Source organism: Rhinatrema bivittatum, chromosome 19 (genome assembly GCF_901001135.1).
Source record: "Rhinatrema bivittatum chromosome 19, aRhiBiv1.1, whole genome shotgun sequence".
Classification (NCBI taxonomy): Eukaryota; Metazoa; Chordata; class Amphibia; order Gymnophiona; family Rhinatrematidae; genus Rhinatrema; species Rhinatrema bivittatum.
The window spans coordinates 11,085,366-11,106,563 of record NC_042633.1 but is presented as its reverse complement, the minus strand read 5'-3'; the positions used below and the strand labels follow the sequence as shown (position 1 = coordinate 11,106,563).

Here is a 21,198-nt window from a genome sequence, read left to right as displayed (position 1 = left end):
CATTCAATGCATACATAACAATAAATTCTATAACTTTTCATTTCTTTCCTAGACCCTGCTATTCCAAGAACATGGAGCAAAGAACTCCAGCGGTTCCAGGATTCTACTAAGTAACACAGTCAGATAAGTGTCTGTCTATGCAATTGTAACTTTTGTTTCTTTTATGTCATTTTCATAAAGGAACTCAGAGGAATTTATTATTTGTGTTTTTCTCTCTCTTTAATGTTTCCCTTGATCACATGTGAGTACATTCTCCTCCTTCAGAAGCCTTCCTGGGTAAGTATCTTTGCTTTTTATACTTTTTCTTTAACTGTTCTTTCTTTTCGGATGTGTTCTCTTGTCTCTAATAAACAGGCCTGTCTTTTTTTTTTAGCTGGAGTGCACACTCCTAACATTTTTTTTGTTTTGTTTTTGGACTTGTCTGGCATTTTGAGTTCATTTCTGGGGTGTGTTGATTATTTATGTTCCTCTTGACTCTCACACCTCTGTACCTACTACCTCACTCTTTACAAAATCAATAAGAAAAATGGACTCAATGGCACCATCAATTCTTTTGAAAGCTAAACATGTTCCCCAGGATGTTGTGTCTTTGATGGCTTGTTGGACTTTTACACTAACTACAGAAAAACAATGGATAATTATGTTTTCCCTAACCAAATTCTGGTCAGGAACAATAGTGGGTAACCAATTTACTTTTCTTAGAACCCCCGGTTAGAAGTCATGAGCTCTAACCAGTCCTTGCAGAAGGAAAGTGAAAGCTCTTTTCTCAAACTTCTCTGAGCCATTTATCAGAGAAATTGTCTTTCTAGCAGGTCAATCCAGTAACGAGTGGTAGGAAGAGCTGCGTTAGTGCCCGGCGCACCCGCGGTTGCCGCACGCACAGTGCAGCTCACCTACCGCTCGATCCTGTATGTAAATAGCTTGCAAATGCAAGCTGCGTCTAAGAAGCGTCCATGAAGCGTTAGGCCCGCGCAACCCATTTTACTGTATAGAGCGCTATACAGCGCCTATACAGTAACCTGGGTGCACGGGCCTAACGCTTCACGGACACGCTGGTATCTGTCATTTCAAATGTCATTTCAAATGACAGGTACCAGGAAGTGGATGGTTCTCCTACGCTCACCTGCCCTGGCCGCGTCAATGGTTGCTGGTCTCCGGGGCAGCCCCAGTCCTCTCCCCACCTCCTCCCGAAGCAACGAAAGCTGAAAAAAATCTAAAAAGCGAAAAGCGAAAAAAAAAAAAAAAAGTAGCAATGAAGTGGACAGTCAGGATTGTCAGTCCTGTCTCCCCTCCTCCCGAAGCAAGGCTGCTTTACTTTACTGGATTGACCTGACACGCTTTGAAGCTTTCCCATATTTTTTCTTCCCCTCCCTCCACTTTCTTCCAGCACTTTGCCTGTTTTCTTTAGGGGGACTCTCGTTTTTACCACATCAATTCCCTGCTCCCCCCAGCAGCTAAGGCCTCTTCACAGTCCCATGTGTACAGCAACGACTAACTTTTTTTTTCACAGCCGCTCGAGATTGCCAGTCCTGTCTCCCCTCCTCCCGGAGCAAGGCGCGAAAAGCAGCCTTGCTTCGGGAGGAGGGGAGACAGGACTGGCAGTGTAAAGCAACGACTTACTTTTTCGCAGCTCTCCTCCGAAGACGGACATCGGCTCCCCTGCCTCCCGGAGGAGAAGATGGACGCACGGGCGAAAGCGGCCCCTGTGCGTGCAATTGGGTCGCTCAAGACGTGACGTCACATGCGGTGACACCAAACGTCGTGACGTCACGCCTTGAGCGGCCCAATTGCACGCACAGGGGCCGCTTTCGCCCGTGCAGGCATCCATCTTCACCTCAGGGAGGCAGGGGAGCCGATGTCTGTCTCTTATTGGTGCTAACATTTCTTTTTTAAACCTATTCTAACAATTCTTTCATTAGCTGGGTCAGGATTCTTAGGCTTTTGCAGGCCTCCTCTCAGTGCCCTAGCCCAGCTGGCATTCTCTACCAGAGTTCCCACCACGATTGGCAAACCAGGACCAGCACCACCACTGAGTCTTCTCTCACAGGCCATGGCTCTGCAAACCAAGACCAAAGTAATCATTTCCCTTTTTTAATTTATTTTTATTATATTATTTACTTAAGGGTACCCTATTACATTAGGACAAGGAGTCATGAAATGAAGCTGGAGGGAGGAAGATTCAGATCAAAAATAAGATAATACTTTTTTAGTAAGAGATTGGAAGATGTCTGGAATAAGACACCAGAGGAGGTAGGGGAAACCAGTACAGTGACTGAATTCAAGCACGCTTGGGACAGAAACAGAGGGTAGTGGTAAGAACAGAGTTGGGAGTTGCAGTATTGCCAACAAGCCACTATTCACTCTCTTGAGGGCAGAGGCAAAAGGTTAGATGATAATAAAAAACAAAGGATGGATAGAGGGAGCACAGTCTAATGATTCCACGGGATATATGGTCGCACTCTCCAGAATCCAAACAGGTTGATGCTGGCAGGTTGGTCTTGGTCATATAACATATAGCAAGGTCTCAGAGCCAAGGCAGTCAAATATTTCAGGAGCACCTTCAATACTTTTAGTCAACAGTCTCATTAGTTTTGGTAGCTGTTTAGATTGCTGCAAGGCTTGGTGGTAAGATACGGTAGAATGGGTGTCAAATTAAGAATGCAAACTCAAAGACGTATACTCATTTATCCAGGATGGTAGAGAAGTAAAGGAAAGACAATAAAACTGACTTGTGTAAGGGACAGCATCCTACAAGTGATCAGATTTATATGGCAGGCACTGTGATGTCTTATTATCACTGCTGAGAATATTAGCCAAGCAGTCAATGGCTCAATTTGTCTTTATCTTCTAACATCTACTGTGTCACTATTTTTTGGGAGACTACTGGACATGAGGTGAGGAATGATAGGAAGAAGCAGATTGATGGTTGCTACTGTGCGTTTAGTGGATATGTGTTGAATAATGACAAAAGGGACAAATGAGTGTTGAGGAAATGGGGTGAGGAACTGTAACAAGGGAAGGTTTGATGGTTATTATTATTATGAGTTGAGAAGTCATGGGGATGATGAATGATAGGAAGGGGAGCTTTGATGGTTGTTACTGTGGTGCCCCCTTGGATTGGTCACTAGATTGCCCTATGTCCCTGCTTAGAACCTTAGTGCCAGATTTTCAAAGGGTTACACGCGTAAATGCTCCTGCACGTCGCCGGGCCTATTTTGCATAGGCCCGGCGACGTGCGCAAGCCCCGGGACGTGCGCATGTCCCAGGGCTTTGTGAAAGGGCCAGGGCGGGGCGGGGTGGGGGCAGGGCGGGACCGAGGCCTCCGGCACAGTGGCCATGCCAGGGGATCACGTGACGGCACTCGGCCGGCGCGCGCAACCTACGCCTGCCCGGAGGCAGGTGCAACTTATTAAACAAAGGTTGGGGGGGGGGGGGGGGGGGGGGGGGGGTTAGATAGGGCTGTGGGGCGGGTTAGGTAGGGAAAGGGAGGGGAAGGTAGGGGTGGCAGAAGGAAAGTTCCCTCCGAGGCCGCATGGCCATTGTGCCGGAGGCCTCGGTCCCACCCCACTGCGTGCGCATGTTATAAAATCAGGCGTAGATTTGTGCGTGCCGGGTTGCGCGCACAAATCTACGCCCACGCGTAGGTACTAAAATCTTGCCTTTAATATCTATGAGCCTTCCATCCCCCTCTGCCCCTCCCAACCTGGAGGGCTTGGATTGGATGACTCACCTTATCTAGCCCAGACATTTTAGTATTCTTGGGAGTCAGTGTTAGAAAGCCTTGTAACAGTGGGGATGCTGTTGCATTTGGTAGTCCACAGGCTCCTCCCATGAACCACCGCACTTACCCCTCGGACCAGGCTTCGCCTGATGCTCCCCAATGCTGCCATTCTAATCTCCCCTCTAGCACAGTGGGATTCTGTGTCTCGGCATGACAAGATGCCACCAATATTCTTCACAGCAGGACATGCTGACATTCACACCAGACTCCTCTAAGGCACGCATGTACCCAACATCCTCTCTCTTAAAGGGCCCATTATCAAGAAAAGGCCAGCAGCACCCCTTGATAACCTCACAGGGTTAAGTCTATAAAAGGCCTCTGGTGCATCTCCTTTTTACTAAGTAGTGCATGGTTGACAGCATTCCCTCTCTGCGGTCTCCAGTTCCAGTGTGTTCATTCTCTAGTTCCTGTGCCTTTGCTCTCTAGTTCCAATGTCTTCGTTCCCCAGTTCCAGTGTCTTCATTCCCCAGTTCCAGTACCTTCGTCCTCCATCTCCAGTACCTTCGTCCTCACTCCCAGTGCCTTTGTTCTTCAGTCAGTGTGGTCCTTGTCTTTGTCCATCAACTCCTGTGGTTGTGTCTTCTGTTCTTCATAGTACCTTGCCTTCTGTACCTCTTCCCATCGGTCCTGCTCTGCCTATCTGATTTGTCTTCCTTTCAGACAGACTCCTGGTATTGATCTTTGCATGACCTGTACTACTGTCATGAATGCCTCTTGCCAGTAAATTTTGTAGGTTTCGTGGATCCTTGGCCCAAGGTGAGGGTTGATGCTACCTGAGGGGTTGGGCCCCACAGGTCCCCAACTTCGGGAGGTGAGGTTGACTGGAAACAAAGGCAACAGGAGAGAGGAGGTGTAGAAGAACTGTCTGTGTCACAGTCACGTGATCGCAGGTGCCTGCACAGAGCAGTACTGCGGGCTGTCCCGAGGAATGGGGACTGAGAGAGACAGATCAATGATATCGCAGTGCTGGGCAGGTCTGGAGAGGGTATATACCAGAGGAAGGATCTCCAATGCAGAAGCACGCAGGGCAAGCCCCGAGGAACGGGGAGTGCATAGACAGGACCCCTGAAGTGGTAATGCTGAGATTGCCCCAAGGAGCGGGAAAGAGTGGAGGCAGGGTCTCTGGAGTAGTAGTGCTGAGGCTACCCCGAGGAGTGGGGAAGCATGGAGACAGGATGTCTGGTGTAGTAATGCTGAGGCAACCCCGAGGAGCAGGGAAGCGTAGAGACAGGATCTCTGGTGTAGTAATGCTGAGGCAACCCCGAGGAGTGGGGAAGCGTGGAGGCAGGATCTCTAGTGTAGTAATGCTGAGGGAAGCATAGAGACAGAATCTATGGTGTAGTAACGCTGAGGCTACCCCGAGAAGTGGGGAAGTCTGGAGGCAGGATCTCTGGTGTAGTAGCGCTGAGGCTACCCCGAGGAGTGGGAAAGCGTGGAGACAGAGTTCCAGGAATGGAAGCGCAGGGCAGGCCCCTGAGGAGCAGATACCCAGAACCAGAGTCCACAAAGAGCAGAGATCCTAGGCAGGAACCGCAGGTCTGGAGAAGAGGAACAAGCTCCAGAGGAGCTCATGGAACTCGTTGCCAAATCGGTTAGTGTAGGCCAAAGGAGGTGCTTAAATATCTCAGGCTTGTGATGTCATCAGCCGGGGATGACCCTGGAGTTCCTGCCATTGGCCCTTTAAGGGGAGGACAGACGGCGCGCACGCACCCCTAAGGAGGCCCGGAGTCGGAGCGATGGTCGGCAGCATCCCAGCCACCACGTGGGGCCTGGAGAGCCAGGAGGAATGCGGAGGTAGTGGCTGGCCACAGCCATGAGTTCACCAGGAGTGGAGAGCCAGGCAAGGCATGAGGTGAGTTGAGGCAGCCGCGGACGGCCGCGACCAAGGGTTATAACACACAGTATGACTCCTGGACTACTCTCTTCAATGCCACCTGCCATGTACCCCTGCCTGATTCCGGATTTGCCTATGAAATCTCTACCATGATTCAGTGACATTGATGAATCTCTATTTCCTCAGCAGAGGTCCCCACCTAAGATTTACCAGCCCTGGCATCCAAAGGCAAAACCCAAGGGGAACATGTAACTTCAGTTGGGCCTCTGCATCATCCAAATCAGCCTGCTGACAGTGAGGATCTAAAGGCTCCTCCCTGCAGGATTCAGCAACTCCACTTTGGTCCAAGAGTCCATGAAACCAACAGATGCCTTGATGTTACATTCTGGCTAGGCCTTCCCAGCCTCACCTTATGACTTAATTTTGAAGGGACCTTCTCATCGTGCATTCCCTGCCAAAGGGTCCTGCATCTATTAATTTCAGAGAGCTGGATTTTGAGCCATATTCCTTTTCGGGCTTTCAATCCAGAGGACTGAAGACCCATGGGCACCACTCTACTCCTTAAGTGGGCAAAACTGGTGAAAACTCCTTCTGAGAGAAATTAGTTTTGCTGAACATATATCCAGCTTCACCTTTAAAAAGTATTTTTGGACAATTGCTTTGTGGGGAGGTGTTACTATTGGCAGTCCACATGGGAAGGCCATGGAACACTACTCTCACCTACTTCCCAGACTCTGACCTCGCCTCTCCTCTTCTCAATGTGGCAGACTGCTGTGCTTCCCCACTCTCCTTGGCCTAGAGCCCCATTCCTCTGCACGACAGACTTCCATGCTGCTTCAGCCCAATGCGGCCCACATCAGGATGCTGGGCCTAACCTGCATTCTGCGACGCCTAATCACCAGCCCCTCCTAAGCGTGCATGCAGCCGATTCCCCACATTTAAATGGCCAGTGGCATGAATGGCCAGGCAGCCTCCCTAATGACATCACTCAGCTAGCCCTATAAAAAGCTGAGTCTGACTCCCATTCAGTTCCTTGGCAATAGGTTGCCTCGCTTTAAAAAGTGCTTTGCCTCCACATTCCTGGTTCTTGGTCCTGGTTCCTGTTCCAGCTGTGTGTTCATGGGTTCCTGTGTCTCATAAGAACATAAGAAAATGCCATACTGGGTCAGACCAAGGGTCCATCAAGCCCAGCATCCTGTTTCCAACAGTGGCCAATTCAGGCCATAAGAACCTGGCAAGTACCCAAAAACTAAGTCTATTCCATGTAACCATTGCTAATGGCAGTGGCTATTTTCTAAGTGAACTTAATAGCAGGTAATGGACTTCTCCTCCAAGAACTTATCCAATCCTTTTTTAAACACAGCTATACTAACTGCACTAACCACATCCTCTGGCAACAAATTCCAGAGTTTAATTGTGCATTGAGTAAAAAAGAACTTTCTCCGATTAGTTTTAAATGTGCCCCATGCTAACGTCATGGAGTGACCCCTAGTCTTTCTATTATCCAAAAGAGTAAATAACAGATTCACATCTACCCGTTCTAGACCTCTCATAATTTTAAACATCTCTATCATATCCCCCCTCAGTCATCTCTTCTCCAAGCTGAAAAGTCCTAACCTCTTTAGTCTTTCCTCATAGGGGAGCTGTTCCATTCCCCTTATCATTTTGGTAGCCCTTCTCTGTACCTTCTCCATCACAATTATATCTTTTTTGAGCTGCGGCGACCAGAATTGTACACAGTATTCAAGGTGTGGTCTCACCATGGAGCGATACAGAGGCATTATGAGATTTTCCGTTTTATTCACCATTCCCTTTCTAATAATTCCCAACATTGTTTGCTTTTTTGACTGCCGCAGCACACTGATCCGACAATTTCAATGTGTTAGCCACTATGACACCTAGATCTCTTTTTTGGGTTGTAGCACCTAATATGGAACCCAACATTGTGTAATTATAGCATGGGTTATTTTTCCCTATATGCATCACCTTGCACTTATCCACATTAAATTTCATCTGCCATTTGGATGCCCAATTTTCCAGTCTCACAAGGTCTTCCTGCAATTTATCACAATCTGCTTGTGATTTAACTACTCTGAATAATTTTGTGTCATCTGCAAATTTGATTATCTCACTCGTCGTATTTCTTACCAGATCATTTATAAATATATTGAAAAGTAAGGGTCCCAATACAGATCCTTGAGGCACTCCACTGTCTACTCCCTTCCACTGAGAAAATTGTCCATTTAATCCTACTCTCCGTTTCCTGTCTTTTAGCCAGTTTGCAATCCACGAAAGGACATCGCCACCTATCCCATGACTTTTTACTTTTCCTAGAAGCCTCTCATGAGGAACTTTGTCAAACGCCTTCTGAAAATCCAAGTATACTACATCTACCGGTTCACCTTTATCCACATGTTTATTAACTCCTTCAAAAAAGTGAAGCAGATTTGTGAGGCAAGACTTGCCTTGGGTAAAGCCATGCTGATTCTGTTCCACCAAACCATGTCTTTCTATATGTTCTGTGATTTTGATGTTTAGAACACTTTCCACTATTTTCCCTGGCACTGAAGTCAGGCTAACCGGTCTGTAGTTTCCCGGATCACCCCTGGAGCCCTTTTTAAATATTGGGGTTACATTTGCTATCCTCCAGTCTTCAGGTACAATGGATGATTTTAATGATTGGTTACAAAGTTTTACTAATAGGTCTGAAATTTCATTTTTTAATTCCTTCAGAACTCTGTTTGACAGTCTGGTTTGTACTGAGTGCTTGTCTTCGTGGCAGGTCTCCCTTTGTCAGTATTCATCGACTCCTGCTCCTGTGGTCCACCATCTTCCTCTTTGTTCTCCATCCCCCTTGGACCAGCTTGACTCTGACTTGGATTGCATTTCTGGCTTGACCCTCGGACTGGACCTCACCTCTGTTTGATCACCACCTGCCATTGACCACTGCTTTCTCACTGTTTCTGAATGAACTCTGCTACCTTGACCCCTCCAGGACCATGAAACTCTCTGAACTCTGCCTGCCTCCAACCACAGCCTGAACTTGAAGTGCTAACTGGACGCGTGCCCCAAAGAATAAATACCCTCCTCAGTAAGGGTTACATTACTATGAGATAAGAAGTAATTTGGATTAGGAATGATAGGCGAGAATAGCTTAATGATATTACTGTGAGTTGAGGAATGCTAGGAGGAGTCAGGTTGTTGGTTATTACTATGGGTGTAAAGGACATCGAGATAGTTATGATAAGAAGTGGATGGTAGATATTTATTTTTCACATTATAATATAGTACTTCGTTGCAAGTTCTGTTAATCTCCTTGCAAATATCCTTGGACAAGTAATATAGGTAATATAATTTTTCAGCAATCAAAATTATTCCCTGTATCCTAAAATGCTTTATGCAACATTTAGAGGAATCCAAAACACCCACGCCATCTCTGAGATTGCCTATCACTATATAAGAAAGAGTGGTCTGCTTCTGAGAATGGCAGCTCAGAGCTACAAAAACATACATATAAGCTGGAGACCTGATAAATTTCTCCTAGATTAAAAAGTCCTTTTATTTATTTATTTTTTAATAACAGAACAGATGAGTTTGCAGAGAAAAGACATACATTAAACTTATTTGTAGTTTCCTTTGGTTAAACAAAACCATGTTTTTAACCAGACAACACCCTCCCCACCACTGCCCCCCAGCAGTTATTGGAAAGATTTCAGAGGAAGCGGCTTGACAAGGATCTCCACATTCCCCTGGGTTAGATACGTTTATGGAACATTAGAGCACAATAAAGAAAGGCAATCTCCCACAAGAGGGAAATATCTAAAAAACAGCAGGCAGATAGCATGGAATACACAATAAATAAGCAATAATTCTATGTGTCTAAAACATTTTGGACAAATAAACTGGTAAAATCATAAAAATATATATGTGTATTACAAAAGAATATATCATAAAATGTATCTAAGGTAAATATATAAACTATAAATTTATAACAGACTGACGACTGCACAGGCTGCTATTCCAAATCTTTAATAGATCAGCTGATAGGCATAAAGACTGAAAAGCACATAGTCTGGAAAGAACCTGACATAGGCACATTTCTGTGTTCGTGCCTGCATAAGGGGCATTATAAACTTTACCTGATAGGGGCTGCCAGCGCCATTTTGGAAAATATCCACTGCTAGGTCCAGAGCTTAGGAGCCAATCTTGACCAGCAGTACACCAGCACGACTTCTATTGTAAGTCCAGCGAGGACTGGATGATGGGATAGGAGGGAGGGATGGCTTCTGGGGAGGAGAGTTGATTTTTAAATCAACGGGTAAGGGTTGAGGTGGGGTCTGACCCCAGAGATTTAAACCTTTCAATAAAGTATTTATTTATATATTGGCTGCCTTCATGGAGTCTTTTACACACCTAGGAGGATATTAGCCTGGGCCGATCAGCCCCTTTAAGAGGTGGTAGTCCCCAAAGTCTTCGTGTGAAATTTTGGGATGAAGTAACCCAACAGCATTTTTCCTGGCAGTATTTTTATTGCCTGAAAAATACCACGGGATTTACAAAGCAGCAGTAAGCTCCCCCCTCAAGAAAAAATACCATGGCTTAGTAAACAACTTGTTTAGATTGTAAACTTTCTAGGCTAGGAAAATATCTACAATACCTAAATGTAATCCACTCTGAAGTATAATGAAAGGAGGAAAATAGATAAATAAAAATTAGTTCTGAATGTTGCAATGTTTCTTCCAATAGAAGATTTCCCAAGATACAGACTGCCAAACGCTGGATTCTGGGGTGGTGACTCTACTACTGAGCTAAAGGTCCCAGACAGCTTCTAATTAATGAAAAATATATCAGATTCAGATTCAAAGCAATCTGAAGCTGAATTTGATTGATTGAAAAGATCCAAGTCAAATATTAATGTTTCTGAAATTGGACTTCATTCAGATCAAAGAAGGTTCCTCCCATCACTACTTCTGAGCACCTTGTTAATCAGTTTTTATGAAGGCAGGGGGATCATCTAACCTGTGCATAGTCTTCACTCCACGTGATGGCACTGGTGTTGATTATGATGTCTCGGCCACGGGCGGCTCCTGAGTCATAGTGGCCAATCTTTACATAGGCAAAGGAGCCATTTGAAGGCAGTTGCCAGTTAAGAATGTCATAAGCAGCTGGTGGGTTTCCATTTTGGTCAAAGAAAATCTCCCGTCCCATGGTGTTCTGGAAACGCACCTTCCATACATAATGCAGGAGCTGGCAGAGAAAAGGAGACATGCTCGCAGTGATTTTATACAGTGATAGCCTGATTTCAGAGTATACAGTTGTGTCTCAGACTTACCATTCATATTGAGAATTTGTAATGCATTTCTAGTTGAGAAACAGGCTTATTACCCAAGTATAAAATATGCTGATAATCACTGAAGCCTACACACTTAGTTGTGGCTTAAAATATCCTTCAGCAACACAGACTACATTTATCCCACTTCATTCTTTGCTAACCAGGCTATGGATCCAGGCTGCTGGGCTCCTTGAAAGGCTAAATAAGGAGTTGAGGTATGACAAGATTTTTAAATTAATTATATATTTTCTTCAAGTTTGAATATTTACATTGCGTCTGATTTCAATATGGATGATTTTTGTGAAGAAGTTTGACTCAACCTCAAAGATATTGTGTCAGTTGAGCCACTGAACAGTACACACATATTTGTTATAATGGTGTTATATTATGAGTGTTGTGTGCATGTATATTCTATGGTAAGATGTATGTATATTCATAGTTGAAAAATGTTGTAAAATCCCCCCTCAGTTTTTAAGTGTGCATATTTTATACATATATTTTTGTAATAAAGATTAAAATGTATTCTCTATATTTGTTCTCACAAGTATTTCTGTATGGCTGATTCCCTTTAGAAATTGAGATAATTATCGGCCGAATTTTAAAATGGTCCCGCTCATTAAAAAAAAACAGGAGTTATGTGTGTGGTCGGGCCTTGCACGCGCTGCACGCATTTTCAAAGGAGCCCAGCCACGCGCGTAACCCCCATTATACTCAGAAGTGCCGGGCAGGGGTGGGGCTGGAGGCGGCTGGTAAAGCAGCCATTTGCCGCTGTGCCAGGGAAGCACGCGCCGGCAGCCTGCCAGCGCCCGAAAATTGCTACTGCTTCTGAAGTGGAGCAAGAGGTAAAATAAAAAATATGGGGTTAGATAGGATAGGGATAGGGGGCAGGAAGGAGAGGAGAAGAGGGAGGAAGGTCAGTTAGATGGGTTGAAAAGTTCCTCCCAGTCCACTCCTCAATTGGAACGGACTGGGAGGGAACTGGGAGAGGCCTGATCTCATTGCCATGCGGAGGTTGCATAATTTCTCCCCCGCTTGCGCAAGTATTATAAAATTGGCACGTCCATGTCTGCGCGCCGGCAAACGTGTGCAGATGGACACACACCTTTTAAAATCTACCCCTATATGTGTTCAGCACTGCTCATTTTTAGTATAGCAGTCTGGTATCACTTATATATATATATATATATTCCCAAAAATTGGCAATGTGTATGTCTTAGCTTGTGCTTATGTGTTACACAAAATTACCTCCAAACCACAATTTGAAGGAAAAAAGCACTTTCAACTTACAGAAAAGATCATACAACAAATCTTTCTATAACATAAAAACAATATATTTATTTCAAATCTAAAACATCTTTTCCTTCCCAATATTAACTTATTATGTCGACTTTTTGAGCCGAGTAAACGCTGAGAAGATGGCGGTAAGGTATTTATAAAAAAAACTAGTAAGGTGACGGTTAACCGGGATGATTCGGGAACAGAGTTTGTGTTGAAACGCTCAGCCCGTGATGACCGAGATGGCTGGTAAAGAACATCAGTTGTAGCTTCGATACTTCTTGAGGATTTGGAAGTTGATCTATTTACGATTAAGACAATCTTCAAACAATTGCCATAGAGAGGTTGTATGCCTCCAATTAAATTCTTTCGCGAGATCCTCCTATCAACATATGGAAGCGAGTGGACAGCGGTCGAGTTAGTGAACACAAGGGTACGGGATCAAAGAAAAGGATTGTGATTCTAGAGTGATAAGAGAGCCGTGAGGCAATACCACACCCAGTGATTTTTCTGACTCACTCTCCAATGTTCAGCATTGAGAATTGGGGATTTACACACTGTTGATTGTTTCCTTCCGAGTTAATTCGGGGAAACACTACAGATGAGGGATTTTGAAAATACATCTGGGATATCTACATATGATACTGTAGACCACACAATAGTGGCTTCAACATTGTAATGAAGTATTGTTCAATAACAATGATAACATTATCGTATGTATGTATTTAAGAACTAAGTGAAGGGTAGTGTTTTTCTGTTATTAATAATCAACAGTGATTAATGTATAAAATATTATATCTCAGGGAGAGATTGAGTTTAGTAATAGAATAGTGGTAAGGGTTATGTATATTGATGTGAAGGGCTATAACATGTGTTGAGTGTTGCAGTCCTGGCTGCGAGCACCGCGACCAGGCCCTTACCTCCTTGTTCTCGGACCTGCTCCCACCTCCGGAGCCCTGGCTTGTGGCCGGTTTGGCGGCATCCCCGCTGGGGCTGCGCCGCCGCGAAGATGCCTGAGGACGCCCTGCTCCTAGGCACGCGCGTGCCACAGGTGCCTTTCTAGCCCGTTTCCCGCCAGTGGTGAACCGGCCGCGGCCATCCAGTCCTCGCCTTGCAACGGGTTAGCTTCCCGGTTTCCTGTTGCGCTGTGCCCTGGAGTGACTCGCTTGGCTTAAGAACATAAGAAACATAAGAACATAAGGAAATGCCATACTGGGTCAGACCAAGGGTCCATCAAGCCCAGCATCCTGTTTCCAACAGTGGCCAATCCAGGCCATAAGAACCTGGCAATTACCCAAAAACTAAGTCTATTCCATGTAACCATTGCTAATGGCAGTGGCTATTCTCTAAGTGAACTTAATAGCAGGTAATGGACTTCTCCAAGAACTTATCCAATCCTTTTTTAAACACAGCTATACTAACTGCACTAACCACATTCTCTGGCAACAAATTCCAGAGTTTAATTGTGCGTGGAGTAAAAAAGAACTTTCTCTGATTAGTTTTAAATGTGCCCCATGCTAACTTCATGGAGTGCCCCCTAGTCTTTCTACTATCCGAAAGAGTAAATAACCTATTCACATCTACCCGTTCTAGACCTCTCATGATTTTAAACACCTCTATCATATCCCCCCTCAGCCGTCTCTTCTCCAAGCTGAAAAGTCCTAACCTCTTTAGTCTTTCCTCATAGGGGAGTTGTTCCATTCCCCTTATCATTTTGGTAGCCCTTCTCTGTACCTTCTCCATCGCAATTATATCTTTTTTGAGATGCGGCGACCAGAATTGTACACAGTATTCAAGGTGCGGTCTCACCATGGAGCGATACAGAGGCATTATGACATTTTCCGTTTTATTCACCATTCCTTTTCTAATAATTCCCAACATTCTGTTTGCTTTTTTGACTGCCGCAGCACACTGCACCAACGATTTCAATGTGTTATCCACTATGACACCTAGATCTCTTTCTTGGGTTGTAGCACCTAATATGGAACCCAACATTGTGTAATTATAGCATGGGTTATTTTTCCCTATATGCATCACCTTGCACTTATCCACATTAAATTTCATCTGCCATTTGGATGCCCAATTTTCCAGTCTCACAAGGTCTTCCTGCAATTTAATCACAATCTGCTTGTGATTTAACTACTCTGAACAATTTTGTGTCATCTGCAAATTTGATTATCTCACTCGTCGTATTTCTTTCCAAATCATTTATAAATATATTGAACAGTAAGGGTCACAATACAGATCCCTGAGGCACTCCACTGTCCACTCCCTTCCACTGAGAAAATTGCCCATTTAATCCTACTCTCTGTTTCCTGTCTTTTAGCCAGTTTGCAATCCATGAAAGGACATCGCCACCTATCCCATGACTTTTTACTTTTCCTAGAAGCCTCTCATGAGGAACTTTGTGAAACGCCTTCTGAAAATCCAAGTATACTATATCGGTTCACCCTCGCTCCATTCCTGCTACAGTACATGCTTGGTTCCTGCCTGCCTGCTACAGTACCTGCCTGGTTCCAGTACCTGAGTCCTGCTACAGTTCCTGCCTGGTTACAGAACCTGAACCCAGTTACAGTATTGCTACTGTCCTAGTCTGGTTCCAGTTACCTGTCCTGATCCACGACCCGCCTAAGTCCCAGCAGCCGGGCCCCTATGGGCTCCTCCCGGGGGGCTTCGGCTTCCAAGGGTGAAGCCACCTAAGTCCCAGCGGTTGGGCTCCTACGGGCTTCTCCCAGGGGAGTACCAGATTCCAGGGTGAAGAGCATCTATGTCCCGCCTGAACATCTGCCTCCCGGCCTGCTATTCATTAGAGACATTGACCATCTATTCCCAGTCTCCAGCAGGTCGGCCCAAGGGTCCACTCAACTTAGACTCCCACAACATTGAGGAGTTCCAAGAGAGCAGGTCTTCAATACTTTCTGAGAGGAATGTTTATTATGAGTGATTTTACATAATAAGTTAATATTGGGAAGGAAAGGATGTTTTAGTAGATTTGAAATAAATATATTGTTTTTATGTTATAGAAAGATTTGTTGTATGATTTTTTCTGTAAGTTGAAAGTGCTTTTTTCCTAACTCCAAATTGTGGTTTGGAGGTAATTTTGTGTATATATATATATATATATATATATATATATATATATATATATACTTCCTTTCCCATAATAATACCCTGTGCCCAGCACATAAGGTTTTGAATTGGAGCAGTTACTGCCAATTAAGACGCTCCAGTTCTGGTTTTACTCTCATTCTCTGTGTGGGTCCCTGGTATCAGTGTTTTTCTAAGCTAAATAAGAATAGGTCTTCACATGTAATGTGGTAAAACCAGAACTTGATCAGCAGATATGGGACAGACCAGGAAGCCTATCTTTAAAAACAATGACTTCAACCATCCAAGGTTAAGCACTCCTTAAAGAAGGTCAGCTGATATAATTCCAAGGGAGCTGAATTTACCTTCTTGGCCAAATCTGTGGTTCACAGGACAAAGTAGGTTCATCTTGGGGGGAGGGGTTAAGGGGATGGTTGGCATTTAAGCCTATATAAGATGGATCCAATGACTCTAACTGAGGAACTCCTGCAGTGCTGAGGTTAGATCCAAGGGGAGAAGGGACAGGAGGATGGTGTTTCTCATTGTTTGCTCACTGTAATTGATTTTGTTTCCTTGAAACACTCCACAGACCACTGACATTTCAGAAGAAATTTGTAAACAGCTCTCTAGAGTAGGTTTCTCCTATGGCTTCTTTGCAGACATTTGCATAGAGTCTCAGTCATCTCATATGTCCTGGCAAACTGGGTTCTTTGCAGGTTGTGATTCCTTTTGTCAGATTGTCTGACAAAGGTTCTTGTGTCTCTAAAGCTGATGTATAGTCACCTCTTTGGATAAACTTTATATTTACATAAGAGAGATTATCACAACATGCAATGACACAGAGAAGCCTTGAATTTTCTTAAAAGTCAGTGCATTATTACAACACAAAGAAAGACAAGTTTTGGTAAACATAATTAGGGGCATTTTCAAGGAGCTGGTCAGTATCTCTGCACAGAACTTCTGGTGGTTTTGCTGAGTATGTCTATGTGGATTTTTCATTTTCCTTCCCCCATATGGGACCCAGACTGGTCCTGATCTTCTTCCCCTGTGAAGGAGCTGATTGTTATTTTACACTTTTCATCTCCCACATGGGGTCCTGGCTGATCAGGTTTTTCTTCCTCCCCATGAAGGCTGATGCTCCTTCTTCTTTTGGCCATATGGCCTGAGTCTGACCCTCCTCCTCTCCTCCCTGCATGGCCCAGGTAACTTTCAATGCTGGGGCCTGTTTCTGCAGCAGAACCTGGAGGTTTTGGATGTTGAACCAGAGATGCAGCAATTTCTTTTGAATTCTGGAGTCCCTGGGACAAATCCAGAGAGTTCCTAAGAATAGACAGAACACCTGCCATATGCAGCTACCTCTAAACTATTCTTGTGTTGATATGTACTGCTTATTTCCCACCTATTTCTTGAGCCACCATATTTATTTGATCCTTGCTGTACACCTGGATTGATTTACTGTACCTAATCTATCTCAACCTATATGATTCTACTGTCAGATCTGACTATATGTATTTATTTATTTATTTATATGCTGCCTATGTACAACAAGTTATGGTGCTATGCTTTATCATTAGGAACCTTCCAGCAATGGGGGTTGAAGGAGATAGTGGAGTGAGTGAAAGATGGGTCCTTCCCCCAAAGCTTTTAGAAGTGGTATAGAAGATGGTTCCATGACTCATGGGGAGAGTTATTAAGAGGATTTCTGAAGGGTTAGAACCTGAATTTGGTTCTGAGGAGATCAGAGATATTGCGTGGAGACATTCAATCTACTGGACAGAATACAAGTCCCTTTCCATGATATGAGCTAAAGAGTAAAGACCTACTGGTAGGAGCAGAAGTCCTAATACATAATCCATCATCATCCATTTCAGTGAGTTTTGTGGTGAAGGAGGAGACGTTTCCTGTTCTTCAGTGGGGCCTAATGGAAGGAAAAGGCCTTACTGGGGACCTAAGAGGGAAAACTTTTCATTTGGACTGTACTCAAGTGTTGTGAGAAAATGAGTTAATGTTTTGTGCTTTTGGACTAGCTCATGAATTGTAGACTCTGCATTGCTTACATCTTCAATATTCTGTCCTTTTGCATTAAATTCTTTCTTCATTGGAATGCCAAGTTCTGGGGACTACCTTTTTTTTTCTTTAAATTCCTTGGACTCTAAGAGTAATCCAGCTCCCCTCAGCATGAATCCAAGCATTTTCCAGAGGCTTCAGCAGCAGGGAGAAAAAGGGCTGGTTAAATATATTTCTTATAACATTGTATATATGATGCAAATTGCACACAGCACCAGTTTGACATGGCAGTATATAAAGAACATTAACTATTAATAATAATATTTTTTGAATACCACTTAAGTATCCACACAAACTTTTAGCCACTTAGCAAATCCTATATTCATTAATGTATGCAAGTAGCTAGTGTCTTAAGACCAGTAAAGTTTCTGTTAACTGAAAAGTCTATAGTACACATTCTTCTGCACTTAAATGCCCTTTTAAAAATTTACTTCATACTGCATTTCATTGAAATTTAGTGAACTCTACAGGTCATGCATACTTACGATCACAAATCTCAAACAAAAATTGGCCCATACCTGCCAAGGCTCAAAGTGTTTGATGTCACCACACGTCCCATTGAAGAAAGGTCCTTTTCCAGTTTCACAGGTATACATGGCATGTAGGGCATGGGCCACCGTGTACACAGCATTATAATTGTTATAAACGGACCTTAAGTTTGTTGTATCAAAGAAACGGATATTAAGGGTCCTCAAGTCTTCCTTCCCTGTGCAGAGTTTCCTTTCTTTGCTTAGTTCTTGAAGAGTGGCCTGGTCCATGTTGGGGTCAGCCCACCTGCAGCCAAAGGCTTCTTCCCAAAATTGCCCAACAAAGATGTCTTCTGTAGCTCTTAAAGGATGAATATTATAGAGGTATTCTTTGAACATTGGAATGTTGCCTGTAGGAACAGAGATTGCAATGGTTCCTTTCAGAAGTTTAAAGAAATCCTTTTCATTAAATATTGGAAAATCAGACCAGCCATCCGAAGCAATCCAGACTTTCCCAGATATGTCACTCTTTGCAATTGCCAGCATCACCGGATAGAGATTCTCGGCAGTGGAAAAGACCACAATGACCCTGGCTGACATTTTCTTCACCACTTCCACAATGCGCTGTATCTTTTCTTGAGAGTAAAACAGGGGGATGGTTTCATAGAAGGCTATGCAGACCCCAGCCTTGACCAGCTCTTCTTTTAGCATCTGACTCCCAATCAGTCCATAGTCATTGTTCTCAGCGAGGATTCCAATCCATGTCCAACCAAAGAAGGTGATCAACCGGGCGATGCCCAGAGACTGTAAATCATCACTTGGAGCAGTACGGAGGAAAGAGGGAAATCGACTTTTATCACTAAGAATGGCTACAGTAGAGCCATAGCTGATCTAGAAGAATTTCACCAACAACATTAATTAGTTTTTATTACCTTTGATCAGCATTTATGAGAGTAAAAACACATTTTTTTTTCCTTTTTCTTACACAGTATCCCAAGACACAATAAACTTTTCCTGCTTAACCATGTCCTTTGGATCAAAGATGGTCAACCTCTTCATCTCCATCCATCCATTCTCCTTCTTGACAATAAGTAATAGAAAACATAATGGCTTCCCATACAACCACATCTTCAGTCTGGCTTTTGAAGGGTAGCAAGCAATGTATTGACATTGTCTTTACAACTAGCCAGAGCAGCAAGATATTTCTGACTTTGTTATAACTGATCCATACCTGTGTCTGTTTATAGACTCCAAGTAGCTGAGCTATGGTTATTGACATCCAAGACTGGTTATCTCCAATCACTGCAGCTAATGGAGATATCCCCCTGCAGGCATAATTGAGAATTGGGTCTTTGTTTCCGGTGAGTTGCCACATTGTACCTTGCAGGGACCTGGATGGGGCATTGCAGGAGTCGTATATCCAGAGCCCCAAAGTGTTGTTAGGCAGTAGGTAGCTGTTTTTGTTAATTTCTTTCAAGGCAAATGCCATGACATTCACATGTTGGTAAAACAATAATTGTAGTCTAAATAAATTATAGAAAATATACATTGAAGATAAGCAAATGTACAGCAGAGAATGAATATTCAAAGAAGTTACATGGGTAAAAGTAGCATATATCACAGCAATTTAGAGGGTCATTTTCTAATGGGATCGCACACGAAAAGGGACTTTTCGCATGCAATACCTTGATCGGGGCAGGTTCTGTGCAGCGTCAGCACTGGAAGGGGAGGAGTCGGTGTGGCACCGGGGCGGACGCCACGAAGACATTGCTGACGGCGAAAAGGTAAGGGCCCATATCTCCGTCAGTAACGCACCCCATAGCACCACCTTTCACAGTGGCACAATTGGTTTTCAAAAGCCGGCAGCGATTGCACCGCGGTGGTGTGATCGCTGCCGGCTTTCGCAGGCCCGCCCCCCGTTACCGCCGAATTCAAAAAGGTCTGCGGTATAAGAAAATCCAGCCCTTAGTTTGTTAAACCTTTTGAAAATTTAGCCCAATGGAGTGAATTTTCAAAGGGGTTATAAGTGCAAAAGTAGCAATTTGGAACAGCCTTTTAAGTGCATAAATCTTTTTTTTTTTTTAATTATTTCCATAGGATATATTTTCAATACAGCACCCAACTGGCAATGCACAAACCCAGCTGATTTACAAACACAAGATACTCACATACACTGAGTTTAAATACATACTTATTCTGTGGATACATTTATGCACATTAACTTTGGAACATGCCTCCAAATCAAATCCCTGGTTAAATCACCAATAATGGCCAAAGTCCCCATTTTGTACATAGCAAAACAGAATATGATGGAAGATAAGAACTATAAGGTCCATCAAATCTTAATTCTTGATGCATTCCACAGAGCTTCAGTTCATCTCCAGCTTTCCTCTCATTTATTTTATTTAAAAGTTTTTATATACCACACAATGGGGTAGGGGTCTATCCGTCTAGGCGGTTTACAAAATAAAAACATACATAATATTGTTACAATACATTGTTAAAATACAAATACATTACATTACTGAGTTGAGCTAGCAAGATTATTTCTCTATAGTGAGGGATCCTCTGGGCTTATCCCAGACTATCATGAAATTTTTTTGCCTCCAGTACCTTCACTGGGCCATCCAGTTCACTTTCCATCAGGACAGTAAGATAGAGAAAAGATGGATCTATTGATTCTGGACTCTCTTGGTTCAACACAAGGGAAGCTGCTGGGGAATATGGGACTTTGCACTGGGAAAGTGCTGGGATTTGACTATCATCAGGGGTATTTTGTCGGCCGATAGGAATGTGCTTAAACTGTAGGACATATTATTTATTTGATTGAAACTGTTTCTTTAAACTGTTAAAAAAATAACCTTGTGTCTTTGGTGGGAGTTGTTTGTTTGTCCCTTCTACACATCCCACACTCAACTCTTTATATATATATATAGACTGTTGCCCAATTATTTTCGCCAGTGGTATCCTTACTCAAAATGAAAAATTAACCCTGACTAAAATTTAAGATCCCATGGGTCAATTATGGATCCTTTGTAGAGCAAACAAAAATGAACCAAATACATCTAAGGAATTTAAATGATACAGACAACAGTTCAGAAGCTGGAATGGGGATGTATAGACTGGTAGCCCCTTTGCTACTCAAGCAGTGCAAGTTCACCAGAAAGGAGATCATCACCTTGGTGTGGTAGGAATGTATCCTTAAGCTAGGATCTACACTACACGTGATGAATTATCCTGTCACATTGAGGAAGTGCCTCTATCGGTGATTGCATAGGTAGGATGATTTAGGATTCTCATTAATAGTGGTGAATTGATCATCAGGAATGTAGATAGATGGATGACTGGTAAACAT

At 43.6% G+C, this 21,198-nt stretch overlaps 1 protein-coding gene across 1 annotated transcript in view; it reads right to left on the bottom strand.

Moving 5' to 3' along the window:
* Positions 1 to 21,198, bottom strand: part of LOC115081142 (extracellular calcium-sensing receptor-like) — a 79,618-nt gene that overhangs the window by 33,141 nt on the left and 25,279 nt on the right. Inside the window, exons 2-3 of the mRNA XM_029585649.1 lie at positions 17,895 to 18,734; positions 10,635 to 10,862 (exon numbers count right to left, since the gene is read on the bottom strand). Of these exons, the coding sequence (XP_029441509.1) occupies positions 10,635 to 10,862; positions 17,895 to 18,734 (1,068 nt within the window). The remainder of the gene's footprint in view (positions 1 to 10,634; positions 10,863 to 17,894; positions 18,735 to 21,198) is intronic.